This window comes from Phodopus roborovskii, unplaced genomic scaffold, assembly GCF_943737965.1.
Source record: "Phodopus roborovskii unplaced genomic scaffold, PHOROB, whole genome shotgun sequence".
NCBI lineage: Eukaryota > Metazoa > Chordata > Mammalia > Rodentia > Cricetidae > Phodopus > Phodopus roborovskii.
This window is the reverse complement of record NW_026126424.1, coordinates 2,770,810-2,781,976: the sequence shown is the minus strand read 5'-3', so window position 1 is coordinate 2,781,976 and position 11,167 is coordinate 2,770,810. Positions and strand designations below refer to the sequence as shown.

The 11,167-nt window shown below is 41.7% G+C and overlaps 1 protein-coding gene across 2 annotated transcripts in view; it reads left to right on the top strand.

The window, feature by feature from the left end:
* Positions 1-881: 881 nt before the first annotated feature.
* The window catches only part of Cfi (complement factor I), a 31,892-nt gene continuing 21,606 nt past the window's right edge, over positions 882-11,167 (top strand). The window contains exons 1-3 of one of the 2 annotated variants that reach the window (XM_051185516.1): positions 882-950; positions 8,180-8,459; positions 9,876-10,029. In XM_051185516.1, coding sequence (XP_051041473.1) covers positions 897-950; positions 8,180-8,459; positions 9,876-10,029 — 488 coding nt within the window. In that variant the 5' untranslated portion in view covers positions 882-896. The remainder of the gene's footprint in view (positions 951-8,179; positions 8,460-9,875; positions 10,030-11,167) is intronic. The other variant, XM_051185514.1, reaches the window with a different exon arrangement.

Sequence of the window (11,167 nt, the reverse complement as noted above, 5' to 3'; positions counted from 1 at the left end):
AGGAAGAGGCCTGTGGGAATTTTGCAAAAACTGCTCTTAGAGGATAACATGGAAGGAGTTCAAAGGGTATCGAAAGGACCAGAAGACACGGGTGAGTCCCCAGACATGTCCTTCAGGGAAGGACTTGGCCAGCTGTCTGTGAAGAGTGCCAGAAAACACAGGACAACAAGAACTTGGCAGAACCTTCAGAGTTTGCATCCGCTAAAGAGAACTGCTTCACCAAAGGGCCTGGCGTCCCTGAGCAGCACCTGTGACTGAACAAGTGGGATGCAGTGGTCCAGTCTTTTTCTCTGAGGCAGGGAACCGGCCAAACACAGTTCTCCAGAGCACCCCATAGGCAGGCCAAGGCTTTGCTGAACCCACACAGAAGTTCCATTGCTCTCCCTTGCTCTCTTCCAGACTGAAGCCTGATGGGAATCTCACAGCCGACTGTCGTATATCTGCCTCTAAGGATCGCGGATCTGCCTCATTTCAGTTGCCACAGATCTCTCCTATGCAATCTTAAAGCAAAGAGTGTAATTTTATTTACCAAATGACATAAAAGAAAAAAGATCGCTTCCATGGTACTTTCTGTGTTCACTGGAAAACGGAATTAGGGCATTGTCAGGGCCAAGATGGAGCAATCAGGCTTGCCTGGTCCAAGCACTTCCTATTGGTCGCCTGCCTCAGATCTTTACTGAGAAGGCTGGGTTCCCCACATCCCTCCCACCCCACCCCCCCTTCGGTTACGGTAAAACTCTGGATGTTAGTCAAATCCTCCAAGAGTTCAAAAGTACAAAGCTCTGTGGGAGGCTTTTCCTTTTTAAATATTTTTTCAGAGGTTAAAAATTAAATTTCAGGGGAATATCTTGAATGGACAAAAGGCTTCCGTGGAGACAGCTCTGCACACCTCCAGCATGAAAATCACTCATCTCCTGTTACTTTTCTACCTCAACTTGAGTTCTTCCAAGGTGAGTGATGCAATCGCTACAGAAATTCTTTTAAGAAGCTATTTAAAGATAATGAAAATCCAGGAAAATCCTTAAAGGGTGTGACTTAGACTTAAATATTAGGGTTTTTGTTTGATTGGTTGGATTTTTTGTTTGTTTGTTTGTTTTGTTTTTCGAGACAGGGTTTCTCTGTATTACTTTGGAGCCTGTCCTGGAACTCACTTTGCAGACCAGGCCGGCTTGAACTCACAGAGATCCGCCTGCCTTTGCCTCCCAAATGCTGGGATTAAAGGTGTGAGCCACCACTGCCCAGCTACTTTTGGTTTTTTAAGAATGCAAATATGCAGTAGCAGTATCTTGATAAGAGGAGTTAATTAAGGAAATAGTTTTCACATGCTTGAACATGCTCATTAACATTGAGCCAAATAAGAGCTTCGTTGATTCACTGCTATAAGCTATTGTATTAAATCAAAAACATTCACTATGCTTCTGCATGTAAGGTACTGTGATAGGAAAGTAAGACTGATTCTTCTTTTGGTATCCTTTTAAGGAAATTGTAGAAAGATGATTCAATAAGGCAAAGGGAAAGTAATAAGCAAGACTTAAATTACATTTGAAAATACAAAACAGGGAACTATTACAAGACCATAAAGATATTCTTTATTTGAAACATCGGCTATCACATTCTGATGAACGCATCATATATTTGACAGTATTGTTAAGTGGGAAATGTATTGAATGTGACTGAACTTCATAGTGTAGCCTAATTTAATCATGCGCAGAGCACACTATCCTCAAGTTGGACAATATCACCTAATAAGAGCCCATTTTATGAGCACTAATTATCTTATACAGTGTGTTGAATGCCGTTCTGAGTACTGGACATTTTATATACTTATCAAGGTGTCAAAACACAATATCTAGGATATACTGCAAGATTATATTGCTCATCTGATGATCTTCTGGCAGAAGGGGAGTTGTGGCCCAGCCTTTCATAAAGATTTCACCACTATCACATCCAAGAAAGATCAAATTTTGTAGCATATTTTTCTCCTAAATATGTATCATTTCCATTGTATTTTAAAGAAAATGGTTATAAAGTATCTCTATACTCCTAATTGGCAAAATGGGGGGAGAGGGGAGAAAGAAAGAAAGAAGCCATTTGGTAAGTGACTTCGATGAGAGGACAAGATGAGAGGACAAATCACCGGAAAGCTCAGAGTCAGGAAGAGACTATGGGATGAGAGGGATTTATGCTGGATCACCTGTTTGTAACTCCAGCTCTAGAGGCTCAGATGCCCTCTTCTGTCCTCTACAGGCACCTGCATTCATGTACATATACATGATTAAAAAATAAAATACAATAAAATAGTTTTTGGAGAGTTCTGTGTAGGCACGACATTCCCTTTTCTTATTCTTTAATAGACCTCGAGCTTGCTAAGTGTGCACTGGATGGGTTCCACAGTAGGGTGCCCCACCCAGTGTGGGGATTAGACAAGGGCTTCCTATCTTAGCTCTAGTTAGTCCTTGTCTCAAGTCACAGAGTGGTCCTTGAATCTATGTACCTTCTAATTTCATCTTTTGATGCTCCTCTCCTTAGATCTGGTCCTTGCTACTGAAAAATGTCACAGGCGATTTTGACCAGTTGAGAGGCTGGCATCCCTAGGGCTTCATCTACGCCTTGTTACTTATTTTATCTTTGGGGGAGTACTCTGGCAAATTCATGATAGTTCACCTTGGTTGCCAACTTGACTCTGGGAAGTGGAACCCTCGATTGAAGAATGTCCTCCAACAAACTGGCCTATGGACATGTCTGTGGAGCATAGTCCTGACTGTTGATTGATGGGGAAGGGCTCAGAGGATTGTGGGAGGTGAGCAAGCCAGTAAGAAGTGTTCCGCATGGTCTCTGAGTCAGCCTTCTAGGTTCCTGCTTTGAGTTCCTGACTTGGTTTCCCTCAGTGACAGACTGCAATCTGTAAGTCAAAGTTGTTTTGGATCTGTTTTATCACAATAACAGAAACCAATGAAAGTCAGCTATGCAATTTCTGTGTTTCTGCATCTCTGTATGATCTATTTGCTTCAAAAACTGTAAGAATCCCATAGGGTCCACACTATGTTCTTATTTAGCTCTAATTGTTTAATCTGCTTTTCCTTGGTACCTGTATTAGGTACTTTTATGGTGCTGTAATAAAATACCATAACCATCAGGTGATGTGTTGTACACCTTTAATCCCAGCACTTGGAGGGCAGACGCAAGTAGAACTCTGTGAGTTCAAGGCCAGCTTCATCTCCATAGTGAGTTCCAGGACTGTTGTTTTTTCGTTACCACAGTGGAGATGCTTTAATCTACTGCTATTTAAGCCAGCAATTGAGACCCCACAATCACCAGCCTGCTTCTCTGAGAGTGACCTTACTATTCAGACTGCAGCCTAGTAGGAATTCTATTCCTACAGGAACCAGTTCTGTTGCTGCCACTAAAGGAAGCTTCAACTAAGTCTCTTCTGTTCTGTTTTTAAATAAGACTCGAGATTCAAAGGCTGGGGTGAAAACCTGTTAGTTCACAGAAGTTGAGTAATGACTAGCTAACATCCTCTCCTTTCTGGTGTTTCTCAAAAAACTCAACCTTCCCCGTTAAAACAAAAGCCACCCAAACTCCCTCCCCCCTACTTCTAATGCATCTCTCACTCTCTCTTCCAGATGCCCTCTGATGCTCTATGATTACTTTCTGTCAACGAGTTGCTAACTCAGCTTCCTGACCCAAGGTTAATTCATTTAATTACCACAAATGCAAACTCGTGGTTCACAGTGTGATGGAATATCCCCCAACCCAGGATAGCCAGACTATATAGTGAGATCCTGTCTCCATAAAAAACAAAAACACCAGGACCAAGGCAATCTATAAAAGGAGGGACTTACTTGGGCTTACAGTTCCCAAGGGAAAGAAGTCCATGATGGCAGAGTAGAGGCATGGGAATAGGAGTTCAGGCATCAGGCATTTCTTGAGAAAAATTGGGTAATGCCTTCCAGTATTAAAGTTGTTTATTCTTTGGATTGAGTCATTTCACTCCCAGGTAAGTGTCTGGCGGATGTAAGTAGCATATGTGCACTAATAAGGAAAGTTATTGCAGTATTATTTCCAGTAGTGAGACATGGGAACTAATTAAATTGCTTTTCAGAGTCTGGCTATGGCGCCATTAAATGCAAATTACAATGGTCAAAGGCAATGGAGAGTAAACAGTGACTCATATATGCACTACTGACCTATGGGAAACCACAAGAACTGAGCCAATGATTATTTTTATTCCTATGCAAAATAATAGAGCTGATTTCAAAACACTATTTCCAATCTCTTTGGAGCAACTAGAGATGAGTATGCGGGATGCCCTCTTCTTGCCCATACTGTGCAGCCATTTCCCACAAGTTCCAGTTGCATTCTGATTCCGAGGAGGGAGGAATATCCACCTTAAAAAATAATAAGAAAAAATTCCAACCTCAACAATAAAGACTGTGTTGATTTTCTATGTAACCTGAAGTATGTTGTTATTTAGTACTAATGAAGAGACATTCTACTTTTGAATCTAATCAGAACAACAGCTGGGTAAGAAGTTGTGGGGTATTTGGAACATGACTTCCTATCAGACGCAGGGCTCTCCCCTAAGGATGAGGCGAGCTGAATGGACCAATCACACCAGTGAGAGAACTTACAATTAAAGACCACAGTGAGGGGGTTAAGTTGTAGTGGCCATAACATTCTTCCATTGGGGATGACCCTGGTATGGATGCTCACTCCTGGGATCCAAGTCACTTGCTCCTTCAGGAAGAGAGAAAGCTTCACGCTGCTTCTCACTTGACCCTTCCTTATTTTCCTTAGTGCTTTCCAAGGAGATCGTTGCGTCAGTTGTATAATGCTGTAATTATTAAGGCACCTCAAAATACCATTGGTATACATTTTATTTGGTACACAAATCTGTAGACTGAACAGGGACCAACTGATCTATGATGGGCTCATCAAGGAGGAGCCTGCCTCTCGTATTGGTGGTCAACTTCCCATTGGTTAGCCTAAGTCACATGGCCAGGCCCAGAGTCCAAGGGTAGGAAACTACCCTTTCCCCAGGGAGAGGGACTGCTAAGGAATGATATGAAAACTAAGGCTATATGCTCCATATCACAATTGTCATCGTGTCACTATTTGCACAAGACCAGAAATGTTTATTTGTGCCGTCTCCTGTATGTTTGTCATTTTCTTGCCTGTTAGCTCCTCTGTGATCTGTTTCTCTATCGAGCAAAGAATTAGAGGTCCAGAAATTTGCAGCCCACCAAGACTTATTTCAGCAAGGATAACACAAGAACATACACAGCTAACAAAGCCAGAGCCCCTTACATAAGGGATGGGGGTTTCAGAGAGGGAGCAACATCTGCCCCCTTCCCAGGAGTTGTTTTTTAAAAATAGGGTGTGGTGCAGAGCATCTCTCCTTCTTGGACCTGGCACAATGCATTTAGCTTGTTGGATCACTTAAAATGACAGCAGGGTGCCACAGTCCCTTCGAAGTCCTGGTTCAAGTCCTGAGATGAGGAAGGGGTGTTGGCACAAAGAAATGAAGTAATGTCCAACAACTAGGTGAGTTTCACGTCAGTGGCCAGCCCAAATATCTCAAACATCTTTACTTATACTTCAAAAGTAAACACGTTTTTCCCACCCTCCAACAAAAAGAAATATGTCAAATATATTTTTCCCCAACTTTCACATCAAAACATCTCTTAAACCAAAAACAACGCTTATCATTTTGCTAGCTTGACCAAATGTCAAGCCAGGTACACCCTGTCATTACAAAGCTAAAAGCTGATTGACATAGGCACACATTCTCAAGAACAACAATATCATTCAAAACTGAACAACCCACATTTACAGAAATAGGGGTGATCTGTCTCCAATCCTGTCGGCACTGACTCAGAACAGCTCCCAGGGGCTGGAGTGACAACTGTCATCCCCAGACAACAAACCTGAGAAACATCGGATTCCAAAAAATTTTAGGGGAAAATATTTGGAAAAAAAAAAAAAAAAAAAACGGCTTTCCAGGAATGATGGCATCTGCCCCATGCGTGGCTGACAAAGTGACACTAAAAACCTCCAAGAGAAGCATCAATATTATGAGAAAGGATGCAGCGTGCATGCTGCGTGGTTCCGACAGTATTCTGTGCTGTCTGTCCTGAAGCCCATTGGTCCTTGTCGAGTGAGACTGTCTCCAAGGGCTTTGGATCATAAACTGATCCAAAACTAGGCAAAGCTGTGTTGCGAGATTGGGAGTAGGGACCTTTGAAATTCTCAAGAAGAAAGCCTGCCTTGCCTATGCTCACAGGTTACCCAGCCTTAGCAGGAGTTCCTTTGAGGCTGGGGAGTTAGCCAGGAAGGATCTAAATTGGAAATGGCCGGGTTAGTCTGACCCAGGACCTCCCTGCCCACCCATCTACCCATTTAATCACCAATTAGCTATCTCCTGTCTTCCCTCATTTGATCCTTTGCAACCAAGAAAATTATTTTTATTACGCAAAAACTGGATGAGAACTTACCAAAGCTCACATAGCTAGCCAGCAGTAGAAGGGAACTTACTGGCAGTGTCTCCACAAAGGACAAAGTGAGCACTTGCAAGCCAGATACTTGAGAAGCTAAGGCAGTGGGTCAGGAGTTCAAGGCCAGCCTGGGTCACACAATGAAATTCCATTTCAAAAGAAAACAGAAAGTTGAGAGATGAGTGGTGGCCTTTGTCTCGATTTGTTCAGGGCTGATTATCACTTTGTCACTTTGCCTTTTGTTTGCCTTTGATTTTTAGTCTATAAACAAAGAAAAAAGTGATAAAGAAACCTGAGATAAGCCTGTGTCTCTGTATGATACAGCCAAGAGGACTTTGCTTTGGATCTTGTTTGTTTTCTAATGATGATTTAAAAGGGTTTCATGCTTTGAAAAAAAAAAAAAAAGACAAAGTCCACAAAAATTGCTATATCATTATAAATATTAAGAACAGGATGAAGAGGGCTGGAGAGATAGCAGTGGTTAAGAGCATTGACTTCTCTTCCAGAGGACTGGGGTTCAAATCCCAGCACCCACATGACAGCTCACAACTGTCTGTAACTCCATTTCCAGGGGATCTGACCCCCTCACACAGACGGGCATGCAGGCAAAGCAACATCAAACATAAATTTTTTTTTAAAAAAAAATCAATCATTTAAAATAAAGTTAAGAAGAAGAAAAAAATAGGATGAAGAAGAGAGGGGGGAAAAGGCAGAGAAGCAGCAGAAATGAAAGGAGATGGAAACTCTCTTGTAGCTGACAAACTGTTGTGAAGCAACTTCTTCCAAGAGACAACCCTCTGTAAGGAGTAAGGTTTTTCCTCCCGCCGCTGCTCTGGTCCCGCCGCCGCTCCAGCCCCAAATAACGCACAGAGACTCTGTATTTGATATTATGCTGTTGGCCGGGTACTAGTTTCTTATTGGCCAGCTCTGTCTTAAGTATTAACCCATTTCTGTTAAATATAAGTACTTCCACGTGCTCCTTTCCTATTGGCCAACAGTACTTTGTTCATTAACCAGTATGAGAAACATATTTACAGAATGACATCTCCCATCAGACATGTTTCCACCCTGTTCTCCCAAACCATTATGTAGACTTTGAAGCTCAATTATTCCATCCACCCTCTGCCTTCCTTCATGCTAATCTGCGTGTCCTTATCTTGTTATCATCAAATAACCAGGCCCTTAAAAGACAAAGACTGTCACACTCCATTTAGTGTGATTTACATGTAGTTCATTAAATGGTTTTGCATTTAATAACAACTAATAAATGCCAAGCTTCACATCATCCTAGGAGACTGTATTCAGTACCAGGTTTGTTGCTCCCTGAAATTCCTTGATCTCTTCCAAGGCCCACTTTTATGCCGGCCTTCTAGTAGCCCAATCAGTTGTATTCCTGGAACTGACTACTGGAACCATTACTGATATTGCTTCTAAGCCTTCAAATGAAACTGCTAAAAGGAGGAGATATTACCTTCACGCTACAGATGAGAACTTTTACTTTTCATGAGGATAACTTGCCCAAAGTACCCAAAACTGGGGCTGGGAGTCAGGTTTGCCTGATTCATAAAACCATCAGCCCATGGTCTCATCTACACTGCAGGCTGGGGCTGTCCTTTGCTTCCTTCACTTCCTCACATTCTGAGACCATAGATAACCTGCCATTTGTTATTCCCTGTTCACAGTGCGTCTCAGTATCGGATCCACCTCCACAGGATCTGGTGGACCAGAAGTGTTTACTGAACCAATACACGCACCGCTCCTGTAACAAAGTCTTCTGCCAGCCATGGCAGAAATGCGTGGATGGAAGCTGTGTCTGCAAACTCCCTTACCAGTGTCCAAAGAATGGCACCCCAGTGTGCACCACTAACGGAAGGAAATACCCCACTTACTGTCACCAGAAGAGCTTTGAATGTCTGCAACCACAGACAAAGTTTTCAAATAATGGAACATGCACAGCCGAAGGTAGGAAAGATGTGTGTAACCAAGTTACTCTGAGAGGGCAGTGATATGCCATCCTTTCTGTTACAAAGTGCTTTCACTGGGAAATATTCTAATGGCAACTTAAAATTCTTTAGACCAGGGCTTCCCTCCCAACCCCCAACACAGGGTTTCTCTGTGTAGCTTTGTAGACCAGACTGGCCTCGAACTCACAGAGATCCACCTGCCTCTGTCTTCCAAGTGCCAGGATCAAAGGCATGCGCCATCACCGCCAAGCTAGACCAGGGCTTCTTAAACTTTTTTCCATTCATGATCCCCTTTTCACTCAGGAAAACTTTAAGTGATTCTGAGGATATGAATGTATGAAATAGGTGTACAAATCAAACATTAGTCAATGATTGTAAGTGTATATGGTTTTACCATTTATTAAACATGAAAGCAGATTTGCATTCTAATGAGATGGATGAACCTAATTTTACATGAGTTAATCTTGCCTGGATATTTGACATCGTAGGGCACAATCTTCAGTGTTTTTCAGAGTTGATCAATAAATTGATTTGGGAGTCCCTCAGTGCTGAGAATCTTGCTTCACATATAGACATGGTAGTAAGTGGCAGATGTATGTTTAAGACCATTTCAGAAATTGTTGGAAAGTCTGTACTGATCTCAAGTTAATATTCAAACCGCAGTTTTAAAAATCAAACATTCTGATCCAATCCAATCCAATCCAAAGATACTCACTAATCTGAGGTGCATGTGTTGAGAAATGATGGTAGGAAAAATACTATGAGTCTTTGTTTTCTGTCATTATGTGTCTATAGGAGAAAAAAATCTTTGTGTGTACAGTAAGAAACATTCCAGTAGCCTCAGATCTGAGGCAAGGTTTTCCTCGTAGTGTTCCCCCACACTGCACGGCATGGCGGATGCTCAGTGAAAACCCGAGTGTGCTGTGTGTTCGGAAAAATAGCTGCTGTGAAGTCACATGAAGCAACAGGCCACAGAGGGACAGCCTATGGCAGTGCAGTTGAGTAGGAAGTCAATGATAGATGGTTAATTAAAAGCAAACTAACACATTCATTTGGAAAGCACCAATTTCCCAAAGAGTTCCACCAACCAGGGATGCACCGTTCGTATGTGTGAGCCTCTGGGGGCCATGCTCATTCAAACCACCTCAGTTTATAAAGCAAGTTCAAATCCGCAGCGTCATGTCTTCAATTGAAGGTGAATTTAACTTTATCTTTAAGGGTTGGGATGAGAATATGGTGGCTTTGCCAATGAACAGCACGGCCACTGACAGGGTTAGGACTCACAAAATATTGGCTTATCGTGTGTAAAACTCATTATGGTGCAAATTAGGTGTTTTAATAAAGACAAGTTAAAAGGGGGAGAAAATAAATACTGAAATATTGTCAGTTCATCCTTTTGCTTTTTTTATTTTAGGGAAATTTAATATTTCCTTAAGATATGGAAATACAAAAGCAGAGGGAATTGTTCAAGTCAAACTTGTGGACCAAGATGAGGAAATGTTCATATGTAAAAAAAGCTGGAGCATGACGGAAGCCAATGTGGCCTGTGTTGACCTTGGATTTCCACAGTGAGTGCTCGTCTCATAGGATTTGGACACAATTAATTTCATTGTTGCAGCTGTTTTTGTTTTGGCTGGTTAAGCTTCCTATGCTGTCATGTCCTTATATATAACCCAAGAATGTTAACACCCCACCTGACAGCACCGTGTCGTGGACGGACTGTGTCCGAGTTTGCCCTGTGAGCGGAGAGCACCTGTCAGTCCATGCTTCTGAACAGAATCCTGTGGGGACTTTTACACCCTCAAATACACTTCCTACTGTCCATTTTTATGCATCTAGAGTGACGTCCATCTTTGCAGATCTCATATTGTTTATTTACAGCCTTTTTTTCTCCTCTGTTGGCCTTGCAGAAATGTATTTGACATTATTTTTGTACTTATAAATGCACTTATTTCTTTATCCTTACTCTTTGCTTATCCTTAAATCATGTCCCTATTTAAGTTTCCTCTTTTATTATTATATTTTTTATTGAAGGGGACAGTGCCAGGGATTGAGCCCAGAGCCCATGCGCATGAGTCAGTACAGCCCCAGCCCACCCTTCTGATTTGTTTTCTAGCCACTTGGATTGAATGCTTAACAATTTAGAGCTGCTTGCTTGCTTGCTTGCTTGCTTCATTCTTTTTTTTCTTTTTCCAGACAGGGTTTCTCTGCATTGCTTTGTAGCCTGTCCTGGAACTAACTCTATAGACCAGGCTGGCCTCAAACCCAGAGAGACCCACCTGCCTCTGCCTTCCGAGTGCTGGGACAAAAGGCGTGTGCCACTGATGCCCGGCTCTACAGTTGCTTTTTCTTTACAGACAGATGTACTGCAGATAAAATTTCCCTCTGGGAATGCTTCGTCTGTTCTCTAAGTTTCCATAAGTGACATTTTATTTATTGTTATTTGTAACATAAATAACATTTATGTTTATGTTTCTATAAATAATGTTCTATTTGTAATTCATAACATATCCCAATTTTCCAGTATAATTTTTGATGCGGTTTTTGAAATTTCTTCTGTGCTCTCTAAATGAATATGTTAGTTTGCTTTTAATTAACTATTTATTATTGATTTCTTCGTTAACTGTAGTGTCACAGGATGTCCCTTTATGGTTATTATTTTTAAGTACTTGTTGAAATTTGGTTTTTAAAATTTTTTAAATACTT